We start from the raw sequence: 17,429 nt of genomic DNA on the forward strand, positions 1-17,429 counted from the left end.
CAACCCCCATTTTGTAAAGCTGAGTTTCAGCTGCTTGTAAATAAGTCACCTGATTTTGAAGAAGTCACAAGATAACTCCAACTTCCAAAGGTCTCCCTGCTGAAGGAATGTCACAAATCCACCCCTCCTTTCCCTCTCACCTCAGTGTCCCCTGATCCTCTCTACCAGTAAGAAACCAGGAATCTCAATCTCTATAATCCCGTTTTTCAAACCCTCCGAATTATATATTAACTGTTTAGAAACCAATGGTCTTTCGCCTAGTCTTTTGAGAGCTTGGTCCTGGTTTGTTTCTGCAGCCACATGTGCTGCTAAATATAAATCATTATCTGGATGTAACTATTCCACCATAACAGTATAAACATCTATACATTTTTACACATGGGTAAAAAATGTTTCCTCCTTGTATTTAGATTGAGTTGATGAGATTTCAGGCTTTGGGAATAAAGGTGGGATCTATATCTCCCCCCCACACCCACCTTTTTTTCCTTTGGTCTTGCTGTGTTCAGCATCTACCACAGGGATGAGCACATCTGGAGGTTGTGGGGGGAGGGAAAACCTGGACCTGTGATTTTGCAGGTATGGGGACCTCCCTATATGTAAACTCTTACCAGTAATACAAACTAGTCAAACTTATATGCAACTTCAGTCATAATTTGCATTCTTAATACCTGGAAAACTGAGAGCACTTGAGGCAGGTCTTGACCCCAGGTCTTCCTAACTCCAATTATTTATTGACTTACTTTTGGCCTCTCATTTTGCACACAGTAGGCACTTAATAAATGCTTGTTGAATTAAAGCAGTACAAGTTTCTCTGTTTTAGCAAAGACTAAAACAGAACTACATTATTCTTTTCAAAAGCTAACAAATTGAATTAGAGTCAGCTGGGTGCTACAGTCAATAGACCACCAGATCTCCAGTCAGCATAGACCTGAGTTCAAATACAGCCTCAGACACTTATTACAGTGTGACCCTGGGCAAGTCACTTAACTTGTTTGTGTCAGTTTCCTCATCTGTAAAATGAGGATAATAGAACTTACCTCCCAGAATTGTTGTGAGGGTCAAATGAAATAATAATATAAAGTATTTAGCATAGTGCCTGGCACATAATGAGTACTATTATTATTATAAAATGGAAAGAATATGACAAAATAATGCAAAGAAAAACAAAAAAATCAGCAGGAGTACAGCATTAACATTGATTATAAGTATTTTTTAAAAGATACATGAGAGAAAGTATAAATTATAGAGATTAGAATAGAATTTAGTGTGAGCTCACAGGGTTGCATATTTAGAGCTAGAAGGAGCTTTAGAGATCGGTTGCTTGACTCCCATTAGACTGTCACCAGCCCTCTAAGACCAAGGTCTTTTACTGTGAGTGTGTGTACCCGCGCGCGTGCCCAGTGCTTAGCACAATGCATGGCCCATAGTAAGTAGATGAGTAGATGCTCAATAAATGAATGTATAGTGACTAATTGACTCCTCATTCTATAGATGAAATGAAGAGTCAGTCACTATATAGATGTAGATATAGACATCTTTGTAGATGAAAAAAGTGGATCCCAGAGGCAGAGAGATTTGCCCGAGGTTGCATAGGTGGTTAGCGTTATTGATACGTTTGTAATAAAAGCAAATAATATTAAAGTCCTTGTTGAGTTAAAGAATGATAACATCAACAAGGAATCATTATAGATACAGTCTGAATCAAGCTGTTTATCTATTTTCTCAGAAAAATAACATGTATTTCCTGTTTTGTGTTCTTTAGAAAATAATATGCAGACTTCTAAAGATCTACTTATGACAGAAAACAGTACTTATATTTCAACAGGGACATTTTTATTCATGACTGCTCTTAATATTTAAAATAAAACCTAAGCCATATTTTATCCTCTTCTTCAAAATAATTTCCTTTCTTTCTCTAACTTATGTCACAACCCATTAAGTCAATTTACATTTTAATGGCTGCTTTTTCTGTTGTTATTTTTTTAAGTACATGGCATTGTTGAAAGAGCTCTCCATGTGGGATAGGAGGTGGGGGTAGGCAGGACACCTACACTGGAGTCCTGGTTCTACTTCTGTGTGACCTTGGGACTCAATCTCCTTGGGTCTTAATTTCCTCATAGAGGATCCATAATGGGATCTCCAAGGTAATTCTTAGGATCTTTGTGTTACTTTTGTAAATCATGTAATTCACAAGTGAGAGGATTAAGGAGAAGGAGTGAGCTCAAAGTGAATTCCATCTTAGATTAATGAGGAGTTAAAAGAATCACAGAATCCTAAAATCTTAGAGTTAGAAGGATCTCCAAAGGCAATCTGATCCAGTAGTGACTTTAGCAAGTGTCATCTACTCTTTGCTTGGAGACCTTGAATGAGGATAAACCCATAACCTGTTCTGCTTTGGGGTTGTTCCAATTATTAGGAAGTAGCTCACAACTGCCTCTGTGAAACTTATTAAAAATAAGTTAATCCTTCATTTACACGACAGCCTTTCAAATACTTGGAAGACAGTTTTCATGTCTCCCTTTAGTCTCTTCTTCTACAAGCCAAACAACCAATTTTATCCATGATCAGCATAACCACAAAGTTGTTCATTGTCTTGGTTTGCCCGGTTCTGAATGCTTTCCAGATTATCAGGGTTCTCTCCAAATGTAGAGCTGAACATGATATGCCAAATATAGTTAGGATCATTTAGAGAGGAAATGAAGTCCCGCAACTGACTGTCTATATTCAGACAAAATAACAATAACAAACAGTAATGAAAGGCTATATATACAATGACAACATATCCAATATTTACTGGGTCAGTCCCACTTTCAAGAAAAGAATATGAACTTTTACAAAAGCTTTGCAAAAAAAATCTTTTTGTTGAATCATGTTCTCCAATTTTTTATTTGTAAAATATGATCATTGAATATAGAAGATGACAGCAAAGAAATTTATATTCCACAAAGGTCAAAAGCTGAGGAAATCAGTTAGAAAGATTCAGGTTAAAAGTAAGCCAGATTTCCTAAACAATAATTGCAAAAGTACCTGTTTGTAAAGAAAGGTTGTGGAACAGATTTCTGTGAAAATCCTTGGAAAAGGATAGACTTTTTTTATTCTGTCTGTGAAGGTTTTGGTGAAGTTTTTCTGTATCCAGTTGGACCAAACTAGAGGACCCTTCACAATCTATGGAATCAGAGTATCCTGGAGTGATTAAGGACTAAGGAGGTGGTTAATCTTCTATATGATGACTCTATGCCAACTGAGAGATGTTGAAAACAATGGCCCCAGGGTCATGAGTCTCTGATCCAGTATGTCAATATCACCTTCACAATATCTCTTGAAAATTCCCCCTTGTCTCTTCTGCCGTTGCCACTCTACTGGTGCAGGCCCTCATCCCCTCCCCTCTGGACTACTGCAAGATCTTGCTGGTGATTCTCCCTATATCAAGTTTCTCCCCAATCTAATTCATCCTCCATTCAGCCACTAAAATGGTTTTCCAAGAATATAGATTCAATCATGTCCCCATCCTATTCAATAAATTCCAGTGGCTCCCAATTGTCTCCAAGATTATACATACATACATACTATACATACATACATACATACATATACACATACACACATACTATATATATGCATATGTATGTACGTATGTGTGTATGTATATTCTGTTTGTTATTCTGAGCCTTTCATAACCTAGCCCTCTACCTTGCCAGTCATTTTATACCTTACTTCCACTACATATGCTTCAATCCAGTGACACTGACCTCCCGTCTTTTCCAGGAACAAGAGACTTCATGTCTTGACTCGGGGCATTTTCTCAGGTTGTCCCTCATGTCTCCTTCCTCTTCTCTACCTCCTAGCTTCCCTGGCTTCCTTTAAGTTCCAAATAAAATCCCATCTTCTACAGGAAAGAATTTCCCAACCTCTCTTAATTCCAGTACCTTCCCTCTGTCAATTATTTCCTATTTATCCTGTGTATAGCTTGTTTGTATGTATTTGTTCGCATGTCATTCCCTGCATTAGATTGGGAGCTCTCTGAGAACAGGAATTATCTTTTGCTTCTTTTTGTATTCCCAGCACATAGCACAGTAGCTGGTACATAGTAATTACTTAATTAATTCACTGACTGATGTCTGCAGCCAAGGAACTTTTCATGATTTGGGTGTAAGGAATAAAATTCGTCCTCAGTATAATCTCTGGACAGCAGCTCAGTATTATGTTTTTCTATGAATTTGAAAACTGCAAAATACTTCACATCAAATCAACTTTCCTACTTGATGAAATTCACACATACACACATATGAATAAACTATGGACTTAAAGATTCCAAACATTTTCAAGAGTACACATGTAAAAAATCTCCCTTACCTTCCTGCTGCAGCAACATCCTCTCTACCAAGCTGCTGGGAGTAGCCACATCCACAGGCCGCTGAAGCTCTGTATTTTTCGCATTGATGTCAGCCCCAAATTCAAGCAGAGCACCCACAATCTCTAAGCTGGACTGCTGAGCGGCAGCATGTAATGGAGTGTCCCAATATTTGCCTTTTTGAACATCAGCACCTTCATATGGAAAGAGAAGGATGGAGAAAAGAATATGAAAATCCTGAAAGTCCTTAATTTTAAACCTCTCATTTATAAGCAAATTATCTAAGCAAATAATTCTCTGTGGAAATTATGAATGGTTCACATTTTTACCACATCAGGATTAAATAATCTTGGTAGTCTTTTATAAAATATCATCTTATTTCCTCTCCTACTAAGAATTAATCAGTCAACAAGCATTTATCAAACACATATTCCAGGCACTGTACTAATCCCTGAAGACACAAGAAAAAACAAAAACAGTCTCTCCCCTCAAGGTGTTTACTGGGGAGTCTACAGGAATATATATGTGCATATATAAAAATGTATGTATGTATGTACATACTCACTTATACATCTCTTTGTTCGATTTCTCTACTGGAACATCACTGCAGCATTATATTTTTCAACTAATTTGAAAACTAAAATGTATTGCATCAAATCAACTTCCTAACTGAAGGAATTCACAAACATATGAATAAGCCATGCATTTAAATATATGCACACATATATGTATGCACACACATGTGTGTATATGAACATACAAATTATTTACTGACTAGATGGATAGTAACTTTGGAATGAAAGAAACTAGTATCTGGAGACTTGGAAAAGGTTTCCTTAAGGAGGTGGTACAGTAATTGAATCTTGAAAGAAGTCAGAGGTTAGGAAGGAGAGCACTGCAGGCATAGGGGACAATTAAACAGAGGAATTTATATTTGATCCTAGGGATAATAAGTGAGACACTGGAGTTTATTGAATAGGACGGTGAAATCACTTTGACACCTGTGTGGAGGGTAGACTGGAAAGGGGAGTCCACTTAGAAGACTTTTACAATTATCCCAGACAATAGGTGATGAAAACTTAAACTAGAGTGGTAGCTGTGTGAATGGAGAGGAGGGGCCATATGTGAAAAGGGACATATGTTCTAAAGAAATAATCACAAGACTTGGCAACAGATTGGATACGTGAGGTAAGTGAGAAGCTGAGGATGATATCAAGGTGGAAAACTTGGGTGAATAGGAGGATAGTAGGAATAAGGAAGTTCTGAATTGGGATGGGTTTTGTAGAAAAAGATAACAAATTTTATTTGAGATATCTAGGACATCCAGTTTGAAATGTCCAACAAGTAGTTGGCAGGGCAACTGGAGGCTCAGGAGAATAGGGCTGGATGAATAGATCTGGAAATCAGCATAATGATGATGATTTAACTCTCAAGATGAGAGGTGATGAGATCACCTGTGACATAGTATAGTGCAGAGGTTCTTAATCTGGAGTTCATTGATAGATCTGAGGAGATCTGTGAACTTGGATGGTGAAAAAATACATCCTTATTTTCAGAAACTTCTAACTAAAATTTCGCATTTCCTCTAATTATCAATAGGTAGGCAACAAAATCTTCTGAGAGTCCATAGAATTAACTAGGTGTCAAAAGGACTCATGACTTCCCCCTGCCAAAAATAAAAAGGTTAAGAACCTCAGGTATGGAGGAAAAAGATAAGAAGGTCCAGGATAGATCCTAGACCTTAATTTAGAAATGTCAAGATCATCCACTGCGTCTGGGGCCATTGCCAGTCATCTTGACTTTTGTCTTGCCACTGAACTCTGGAAGCAGCTCGAGCCTCACTTAAATCAATTAATGGTTGTTACATGGATAAAGATCTAGCAAAAGACATTAGAAGGAACATTTAGACATGTTAGAAGAGAATCAAGCAATAGAAAAGCCACAATAAGCCTGGAGAGGAAAGATCATGCAGGTGAAAGTGGTTAATAGTATCAGGTACTGCACAGAGGGCAAGTAGAATGAGAAAAAAAAGCCCTTAGATTTGGAATTAAGAAATCACTGGTAAACTTTGGAAAGAGCATGTTCTGTTGAATGATGGTGTTGGAAGCCATACTGAAGTGGAAGCATCATATGTAGACAACTTTTTGGAGGAATTTGGCTAGGAGAGAGGGAAGAGATAGGGGACAGTAGCTTTCTGGGATAGTAGGTTTTAGTGGAGAATTTTTAAGGATATATTTTTAAGGATTTGAGTATAGAACTGTACTAAAGTGGGAAATGCCAGAGTGCAAAACAATTTTAATGATTTTCATGTCTCCCTAGCACAGTGCTCTGAACGAAGAAGGTGCTGAATTAATGTTTGCTTATTGACCTGCCCTGAATCAACTCCCCCTTCTCCATTTACAAACAGATAATTTTTTTTTCTTGGAAAACTCACAAAGAATGAGAAAAAGAATGAGACAAAAAAGTCTTTCCTATTATTGTATTACTGTCTTGTTTAAGCTACTTAAGCATAGATTTAAAAAAATACTTTAATATACTTAGCATCATATGTGGAAAAACAAACTTTCATTCTCTCTCTCTTGCTATATATACATATACATATATATATACACATATAATTCTATTGAAAATAAAACATGTAGAAAAGCCAAGTGACACAAAAACCTTTAAGAGGCAGACTTGAATCAGAGTTCCATCAAAGTGTTTCAAGGATAATGATACCCTGCAAATGCTTAGGAAAGTGGAATTCAAAATGAGATGTCCCACAAATACTGGGCCACTTGAATCATAAATTTTATCCTAGCTGGAAACCAGGAGGTCTCCATTCTACATCTCATCTTTGTGTCTTTGGGCAACTAACTTAACTTCTCTAGCTTTTTTTTTCCCTTTGATCTGCAAAATGCAGATGCTAGCAGTCCCTGCTTCATTCTGCCTCATACAGTTGTCCTAAATATCTAATTAGGTAGTGTATATGAAATTACTTTGAAATTTAAAGTGCCACAGGCAAGCAGGACAGCTTTGAAAGTTACATGTTAAACTTACCGTAGACTTAAAAGGAAAGGCAAGCTGTGTGTAATAGAAATTTGCAGTTTTACCTCCTGTTCTGTTCTATGTTGTATATGGAAATGATCTTATTTGGTGTCTATTAAGTTCAGAATAGACAAAAAAGGGGAAAAAAAAACAAAAGAAAAGTATTGAGGGAGGGGGAAGAACAATAATTTTTGTTTCATTTCCTGGGGATCTTTCTGGTAGTTATAAATCTTGGATAAATCTACTGCACCATTTGTAAAAGGGACCTAACACTCACTGGCCAACAGAAGGGTGTAAAGATTTAATCAATATTTCAAAAGTAGAGATGGGAAAAAAATCTTTTGAATGCAACACAAATACACATATTCATTTTTACTTTATAATTTCATTAACAACAGTCTATTATATAATATTTAGAATTACTTTAATTTTCATATTGAATTCATCATGAATGAAAATTCACTTTTTATTAGGTTACAGTATAAATCACATTATTGTTCCCTATACAATATTTCAGCTTATGAAACAGCTCCCCAAAATAACCTTGAATATTTTTTAAAAGAAGTTTCTGAATATCTAAATAAAATTATTCTGTATATACACTTGACTTTTCAAATTTTACTTATTTACAATTTCTCTAAGAGACTGTGCTTCTACAACATATGTGTATATACATGCATACATACATATCTGTCTGTCCATCCACCCATCCATCATCCATCCATCCATCCATTTATTCATCCATTCATTTATCTATCTCTGTCTATCTATCTGTCTATAGATGAGATGCAGTCTGGCATAGTGAATCAAGGCCCAGGGTTGGAGTTAGCAAGATTTGAGTTCAGATCCTGCTACTGAAATATCAGATATGTGACCAAAGGCAAATCATTTAACACCTCCCTCTTCCCACCCTCCCCAAACTCCCTAAGACTATATACATAAGAGCTACGTTGCAGTTGTACTTGCATGGAGAGAGTGTCTCCACCAGGATCTCCTTATAGGAAATTACTTCAGTGCTTTATGTTGTACAAATTCCTATTTCCTTACAGAAGTAATTTAGTGAGCTTAAATATATCTAATTCCTTTTTATTATATACTTAAAATGACAAAAATTAAATATGTATATGCATACTAACATTTTAAATACACATATTGAGAGAGGATATGAGATACATGGCATACCGTAAAAATCTCTTCTTCTGTGAACAGCAAAACCATTTTGTCCTTGCTCCATGTTACCTATATACATATTACTAAATCCACATAACAACTGCAGCTAGGCTTCAAGTATTTGGAATTATTATAGCAGTGGACTATTTAAAGATCATAACTGCCATTTTGGAGATAATTCACAATATGGATTCCAAAATTTGAAAATTTCCCCCATCTTAAAGGTATAAATAATAATGATAAAAATAATGCTAGGCAGCTAGTGGACAGAGTGCTGGGCAGGAGTTAAGAAGACCTGAGTTCAAATCTCAGATCTGACCTTAGGCACTGCTGTTTGTCCCTTGGCAAGACTCTTAAGCCTTTCTGCCTCAGTTTCCTCATCTGTAAAATGAACTGGAGAAAGAAATGTCAAACCACTCCAGTGCCTTTACCAAGAGAACCCCAAATGGCGTCATGAAGAGTTGGATAGGACTTCAAATGACTCAACAGCAACAAATAATGACAATGAAATCGTATTTACCGGGCACTGTGCTAAATGCTTTACCAATATTATCTTATTTGATCCTTACAACAATTACAAGAGGTAGGTGCTGTGATTATTATTCAGCTTTTATAGCTGAGGAACTGGGCCAGAGGTTGTGACTTTCCCAAGGTCCCACCACTAGTAGGTTGAACTCAGGCTTTTCTAACTCCAGGCCCAGGGTTCTATCTACTGTGCAAAAGGTGCTCTAAGAGTACAGGAAGGCAAAAAGGTTGGGACAGTCAGGAAAGGTTTTTTAGAGACTGAGTCTTAAAGGAAAGTGGCTAGGTCTTAAAGGAATAGAGAGAGCATTCCAAATAAGAGAAACAGTATCTGCAAGACAGCGGAGGTGGGACCCAGGCAAGGTCTATTCAAGAGAGTGTGAACCCATGAGTTTTGCTGGAGTCGAGCATTTGTAGAAGGGAATAGTGGGAGATAAAGTCATTTAAGCAACGGGTAATCCCCAAACTGCTTGTATTTGGCTTTAGTGGGATGTAATCTGAGGCAAAGAGAGCTGTGGCTGGGTTATACTCAAATTTAAACAACTTTATGTTCTTAAATGACCAGCGGATAGATGGCTATGTCCAAAATCAGTATTTAACTGCTCATTCCGTTTTGCATAGATCAAGAGAAGGATTATGTTTTCTTATTCAAGCTTTGATATGAGACTCAATAAGAATGATAATCTGGCAGGTCAGTTGAAAGCTGACATACATAGTAATAATGCTTTTACTAAAAAGTGTCTTTTAAAATAAAGTATTAGGTGGTGCACAGAGCATTGCACCTGGAGTCAGAAAAACTAGAGTTCCATTCTGACCTCAGATACTGGGACCCTGGGCAAGCCACTTAACCCTTGCCTACATAAAACTAAAGAAGGAAATGGCAAACTCCTCCGGTATATTTGCCAAGAAAACCTCCACGGACAGTTGGTCCACAGGGTCAGGACACAACTGAACAACCAAACAACAAAAAGAAATGCTCAAAAGCTACAGATATATGGCTAAATTGCTGGTTGTCAAAATGCACAGTTTATAATGGAAAGCACCTTAATGACATATAGATGAACACATACACACATATAAAATTTTTATATACATACATACAAATGTATGAGTGTGTGTGCATATATATATATATATATATATATATATGTAGATTATATATCTTTAGACATACACATTAACAATTTACCTGCATAAAGAAGTTTTTGGATGCAGCGATATTGCTGTGCTGTACAAGCCACATATAGAGGGGTTCCCAGGTGAGGAATGTCTTGGTCAACATCTATGCCCCAGGATATGAGAGCTTCTAGACATTCACAGTGACCTGTCAATATAAAATACAGAAGAGTTCACTCTTCTGAAGATGTACTTTCATTGCCAACCTATCTTTTCCTGGAGCCAAAAAATACATTGCATTCTTTGAACTGGTCTTACTTTCTTCCCATTGTACCATGTACATCTGGGATACTAATGGCATACCTCTGCTGGCTGCCTCATGCATTGGGGAGGGCAGGCATGATTCCAGCTGAGCTTTGGCACCGTACTCCAACAGAAGCTCCACGCAACTGGCACTTCCTCGGGAGCATGCATTGAATAATGGGGTCACACCATCGATTGTAGCTGCATTCACCTATGACAAATCAGAGAAAACTGAGAATAGGACTGACAAAATAAAATATGATAAAGACTTAATTGTTAAAAAAAAAAGTTCAGATGGCCCTTTTAGAAGAATGAAGTCCTTTTTAGAAACTTGAGAACCAGAAGGGATCCATTTTCCAATGATAAAATGCTTAATTGGAATAGAGGCTATTTAATATTCCTATTGTTTTCTTTTTTTTCTTTCTCATCATGCAGGGCCAAGATAAAGGAATTAGAGATAGCAGCAATGATTCCAGTAAGGCATGATACTGAACACTCATTCCACCCCCAGTATTTCCTCTTTTTGTTAGTTTAAACATCAAAAAAAAAGGTATCTCAGAGATAGAAATGAAAAGTTCAATTTTAAGGTTAACTTTTGCAATAACCAAGGATTAATTGACAGAATAATGGGAATGCAGTCATTTCTCAGTCAAAGAGAAATGACAGACCTGGTTAAGGGCTGTCAAAATAGATGACTGCTTAAAATGTGGTTCAAACAGTGGAATGATCAGTGCTAGATTGGAGAAGCCAAATTGGTTTTCTAGATAGTCCTGTATCTTGGGAACCCAACTCAGTCCAATCTCTATTGACTGGCGGCCAATCATATGCAAGGTATTGTGCTGAGTGCAATAGGGATAGAAAAAATGAGTAAGACTTTGTTCCTGCCTTCAAGGAGGTTATAGACTGCTACAGCATTTAAGAAGTATACATATATCTAAAATGCAAGGCAGAATATGGCCACTTTTGCTGAGAAGATATTTTTTTCTTTTGATTGGTTCTTTGATTCCACTGGAGCACTGTAGTTTTATTAAGGAAATCCCTTCTACCAGTGCAAATCAGAACCAGCTCAATTAATCAATCAATAAACCTTTATTAAGTGCCTGTTATAGGCCAGGCAATGCGCTAAGTGCTAGGGATTCAAAAAGAGGCTAAAGATAGTTCCTACCTTCCAAAAGCTTAAAGTCTCCAACTTGTAATTTTAGAGAGTTGACTTAGGGCACTGAGAGCTTAAGTTATTCATCCAAGTTCATAAAGAGATATCCAATTATAAAAGGGAAATATTACTAAGGAGAGGGGAGGCTGGAGGAAGAAGAAGTCATCTCAGGTTGGGGGCTTCAGTGAATATTTCATGGAGGGAAAAATAATAAACACAATACCAACAGCAGCAAACATGCCTACTATATGCCAGGCACTGAGTTAATTTACAATTATTATCTCATTTGATCCTCACAACAACGCTGGGAGGTAGGTACTGTTATTATCCCCATATGCAGATGAAGAAACTGAGACAAAGAGAGGTTAAGTGACTTGGCTCAGGGTCACATAGCAAAAGAGTGTCTTGAGGCTGAATTTGAACTCAGTTTTTTCTTAACTCTAGACCCAGCCCTCTATCCACTGAATTACTGGCATTGGAGATAGAACTCAATGATAATAGGTTTTTAAAGGTAGAGAAGTGAGATTAAGGTATTCTAGGGAAGAAAAAATAGTATAAGGAAAAGAAAAACAGCAGAAAAAAAGCACAGGGAGCAGCCAGTAGTCTAGTTAGAACAGAAAAGAGGACATGCATAGAGGAGTTACTGGTAGAAGTAGGTGAGGGGTCAGAAAGTTAGAGAGCCTTGAATGCTAAGCTAAGGAATTTTCAGTCAGTTCAGGAGGCAAATGGGAGCCACAGATTTTAAGCAGAAAACTGCCATGATCAGAGCTGAATATTAAGAAGAATCTGGTAGTAGCCACAGAAAATGACTTAAGAATGGAAGGGCTTCAGGATGTTTTTTAAAAAGACACTTACGTTGGCTCCAGCTTCAAGAAGAGTCCTGGCACATGCAACATGATCTCCGAGACAGGCTTCATGCAATGGAGTGACATGATCAATTGTCACCGTATTTACATTATATCCCTAAAGGTGATACAAATAACTTTTAGACAAGATAGAAAAAAAATTAGGTAAAGCCACTTATTAAACATGGAAAATCTGAGACTTCTAAGGCTTCATTGCAGCAGGGATTATTTTATCTGGGAGGGAAAGAATGCTTGATGAAACATTTAAGTTAAAATGAGACAGTGCACATAGTAGGTACCATAAAATGTGTATGTCTCCATCCCTACCAGACTGAGCTATCTATTGTGACAGCACTTTTCAAATCAAGGTCTAACATGACATTAAATCCAAGTATGATGCTGATACTTTGAGAAAAAAATACTATTTATGATGTGTTCTTTGTCTCCTGTTCTTTTAACTGTCTCCAACAGAATGTGATGCTGCTCTGAAGCATCATCTAGGGATCTGCTGAAAAGTAGAAATGTTTAATTCTTTAGAATTAGGGTACCTGAGAAAGAAAGCACTGCCATGCCCTACAGCTGTAAATGTATATTAACTATATTGTCTTTAAATGCAATACAAGATAATCTTAATAAAACTGGATGTTTTTCAAAACTGTGTTTGGTGATCTTTGAGATTCTGTAACTTTTTTCTTTCTTTTTTCTCCCCCTGGGGGTGGGGAGGGAGTGCTTCTCGGAGGATGTTTCTTGGTTTGGAGAGGACTATAAGATATAATAATGGTGCTCCAGGCAAACCAGGGTGAGAGAAAACCTCATATGTGTAATCCACTCCTTTTTCAATTACAGTATAACTCAAAGCAAAATAACTCAGGCATTCTTTAGCCCTAGCAATCAGCCAACTCTAATCAGAATAACTGTAGACTTGACTTGTTTTGATGAAATCCCTGCTCTTAGACTGCCCAAAGCAACTACCAAAACCTGTTCTAGGTTTACTTTATGAAGCATCATGTAACTGATTTACAATGATAAGACCTAAACGTGAAAGTGGACGGGATTCGTAGAATTATCAAGTTAGGGCAGGAAAGGACTTTCAACCTGATCTGTTCCAAACCCTTATATTTTACATATGAGGAAATTGAAGCCTGGAAACAGGTGACTGGCTCAAAGTCACACAGCTAGTTAGTAGTCAAGGTGGGACAGAACCCAGTTCTCTTGACTCACTCCTGACAACCCTCTTTCTACTACTGTAGGGCAGCTAAGTGACAAAGTGGATAGAGCGCTAGGCCTCCAGTCAGGAAGACTCCTCTTTCTGAGTTCAGTTCTGACCTCAGACACTTACTAGCTGTGTGACCTTGGGCAAGTCACTTAACCCCGTTTTCCCCAGTGTCCTCATCTGTAAAATGAGCTGGAGAAGGAAATGGCAAACCACTCTAGTATCTTTGCCAAGAAAACCCCAGTCTGAAATAACTGGATAACGACAGTACTCTATCACAGTTATTTTCTCAGAATTTCACTGAAGATCCCAGGCAGGGCCTACTGATAAGGGATATTTAACTCTTCGAAGCTTGTTTAAAAAAAAAAAAACTGCATACAGGCCTCAATGTTAAATGAGAACATAAAAACACCTTCATCAGGTGAAAAATGGCTAGCATAAGAAAAGTATCCTAACATTGTCAGACTCCAAATGGCCCATCCCTGCTGTCTTCCATCCTGTCTCTGCTAGCAGGAAACATTCATTGTACTAGGATCAGTCATTATCAGACTGGAAAAGGAGAGATTTCAAATGGTGGCAGAACCAGTGATGGAAGGAACCTTAGTGCCCCCTTCATTCTATTGATCAAAAAAGTGAATTCAAGAGGCTAAGTGACTTGCCCAGAGTCAGACAGGTAATAAGGAGAGCTTTGAACCTCAGGTCTCTGACACCATCTATAGTTTTGGTGGTGGAGTTTTTTTTCACTGCATTACCCTGTCCCTTTCTCACTGGCATATGGCAGTCTGGATTTAGGATATCTCACTCTCCCACCAAACATTTCAGGGTACCAGCAAGCATGAAGAATGTTCCAAAATTGTGAAATATTATAATTACCAGTTTCATTAAATACCAAACACATGCTAAGGAATATCTTAAACAGGCTTTCCTCTTTAAAGACCTAGGTGACTCTTTCTAGTTTCTTTCTGAAACTACTGACCTTTGTCTAGTCAAGCATTATATGTAGCAATATCTCCAGAAAGTTTCTCCTTGTGTAGAGGTGGTAAAGACCCTAGGTGTCACCTCAGCCCACCCCATCATTTTATGGATGGATAAAGAATTGAAGTTGATGGTTCACTTAAAGATCACATAGCTAATTAGTGGCTAAGTCAGGACTAGAAAAAACCCAGGTCTACTATTCTACCTGGCCTCCTTTGTGTTAGAAAAATCACCAAGCAGCTGGCTGGCACAGTGGGAGGAATATTGGACTTGAAAAGTGAGCAACCTGGAATCTGACATTTGTTAGCCCTGTGACCAGGGACACATCAGGTTCTTTAAACCTCAAAATTGTCTTCCATTGAGTGGTGATAATAATGTATGCAACTAACCCACCTCACAGGGTTGATGTGAGGAAAAGATCTGTAAAGCTCAGAGCACCAGGTATATTAGTTATTACTATTCATAATAACAGCTAACATCTATACAGCATTTCAAGGTTTGCAGAGCACTTGACAGCCAATATCTCACTTAATCCATATTACTGGCTCCATAAGCCACTGGTAAGCATTATGCCTCTCATGGCACAATAACCTTAACATATTCTCAAAGATAATACTATATTAAAAGTCTGATTAGATTTCTATTAGATTTGTGTCATTCCTTTACCACCATCCTCTCAGTCACAAAAATTATAACCTTAGTATCATCCTCACCTTTTCATTTTCTCTAACCCCGCCCCCCCCCCCCCCCCCCCCCCGCAATATCCAATCTGTTGCCAAGGTTTGTCAGTTTTACATCCAAAATCTCTATAGCATATGTTCCCCCTAAGTCTCCACCCTGGGAAGGGGGAAGGCCTTCATCACTTCATGCTTGGAGTACTGCAACCAGCAGGCTGGTCTCCCAAATGCAGGTCTGCCCATGTCATCCCACCTTTTTAATAAATTCCAGTGGCTCCCTATCAACCTCCAGGATCAAATACAAAATACTCTGGCATTCAAAACCCTTCATCACCTCCTCTCCCTCCCCCTTGGTCCCTTACCTTTCCAGATTCTTTCCCTTTGATCCTGTGATGCTGACTGGCCTCTTTGCTGTTCTTCTAACAAGGCCATCTCCTGACCATGGGCGTTTTCTTTGGCCATTTCCCATTCATGGAATGCTGTCCTTTTCATCTCTGCTTCCTGACTTTCCTGGCTTCCTTCTAGTCCCAGCTAAAATTCCCCCTTCTACAGAAAGCCTTTCCTGTTCCCCCTTGATTCTGGTGTCTTCCCTTTGTTGATTATTCCCAGTTTATAGCTTGCTTGTATTTGCATGCTGTCTCCACAATTAATCTGTAAGCTCCTTGAGATCAAGGACTATCTTTTACCTTTTTTTTTTTAATCCCCAGAACTCTGCACAGTGCCTTAGTATAGTGGGCACATAGTAGGTGCTTAACAAGTATTTACTGACTGACTAAAGCACAATACATATGTGCTGATGCCTATACTATGGCCAAAGCACATGCAGATGCCTAGACTAAAAGTTCCTAGAAAACAGGAGCTGAAGAAGTTGGACAACTATGTATTGAGAAGAGGATGTGGAGGTCTCAGAAGACTACAAGCTCAATAAACATCAAGTCTACAAAGTGATATGACAGTGGCACTATAAGCTTTGGCCATTATAAGCATAGTGGCCAAAATGAAAAAATCCTGTTTTATTTTGGTTTGGTGCAGCTAAGTGACTCAGGGATAATGTTAGACTTGGTAGTCAAGAAGACCTGAGTTTGAATCCTGCCTCTCTGATACTTACTTAGCTGTGTGATCCTAGGCAAGTCACTTACTCACCTCGGCCTCAGAGGATCAAATGACATAATATATAAAATGCTCTGTCAATCTTAAAGTGTTCTATAAATGCTAACTATTGTTATTGCTTCTGGTGGTAGCTGGTCAGAATCTGGACTACTATGTTAAGAGTTCTAGGTGATATACTGCAACATTCCAGCAGAGACTAGGTTAGGATGGCAAAGGGACTCCATATCATGGTTAAGCAGGACTGATGGAAAGAATGAAGGATATTTAGCCTAAAGAAGGAAAGAATTGGAGGAGAGAGAAGAACATGACTTGTTTTTAAATATATAGAAGGGCTACCATATGAAGTCATGGATTAGACTTGTTTTTCTGGCCCCAGAGAGCATGACTAAGGGCAGTGGATGGAAGTTACAGAGGCAGATATTAGCTCAACAGAATAAAAAACTTCCTGATAGTCAGAGCTATCTAAAATCTGTTTGAAGAAAACCAGAGTTCATCATTTCAGGAGTTTCTCATTTAAACAGAAATTGGATGAGCCCTTATGAAGGGGTTTCCTGTTCAAACAGGGGTTAGACTAGATCAATCAATCAATATTTATTAAGCATCTATTAAGTGCCAGGCACTGTGCTAAATGCTGGGAATACAAAAAGAAGCAAAAGTCAGACCTTGTCCTCAAGTAGCTTATAATCTAACCATCATCAGAGATCATGATCCTGAATGCTCTTAACAGCCTAGCACATTGAGAACACCCAAAAAGGTACTTCCATATATTGAAATGGAGATCTGTTTTAAGGATTCATGCCAGCTCTTACCTGGGATAGTAAAGTCTTCAAGGCAAGAAGACGACCTTGACTTGCTGCTTCATGGAGTGGTGATCGATCTGCCCAAGAACCTATAGAAAAAACACCCCCAAAAAATCTATGAGTAAAATTAATCCTTGTTACTCCTGCATTATCCTCAGTGAAGG

General features: G+C 38.0%; 1 protein-coding gene across 5 annotated transcripts in view; it reads right to left on the bottom strand.

Moving 5' to 3' along the window:
* Window positions 1-17,429, bottom strand: part of ASB5 (ankyrin repeat and SOCS box containing 5) — a 98,548-nt gene that overhangs the window by 1,889 nt on the left and 79,230 nt on the right. For all 5 annotated transcript variants that reach the window (XM_072623471.1, XM_072623472.1, XM_072623473.1 and 2 more), the window contains 5 exons: window positions 17,275-17,354; window positions 12,501-12,608; window positions 10,553-10,703; window positions 10,263-10,397; window positions 4,354-4,545 (listed from right to left, as the gene is read on the bottom strand). In XM_072623471.1, coding sequence (XP_072479572.1) covers window positions 4,354-4,545; window positions 10,263-10,397; window positions 10,553-10,703; window positions 12,501-12,608; window positions 17,275-17,354 — 666 coding nt within the window. The remainder of the gene's footprint in view (window positions 1-4,353; window positions 4,546-10,262; window positions 10,398-10,552; window positions 10,704-12,500; window positions 12,609-17,274; window positions 17,355-17,429) is intronic.

This window comes from Notamacropus eugenii, chromosome 7 (genome assembly GCF_028372415.1).
Source record: "Notamacropus eugenii isolate mMacEug1 chromosome 7, mMacEug1.pri_v2, whole genome shotgun sequence".
NCBI lineage: Eukaryota > Metazoa > Chordata > Mammalia > Diprotodontia > Macropodidae > Notamacropus > Notamacropus eugenii.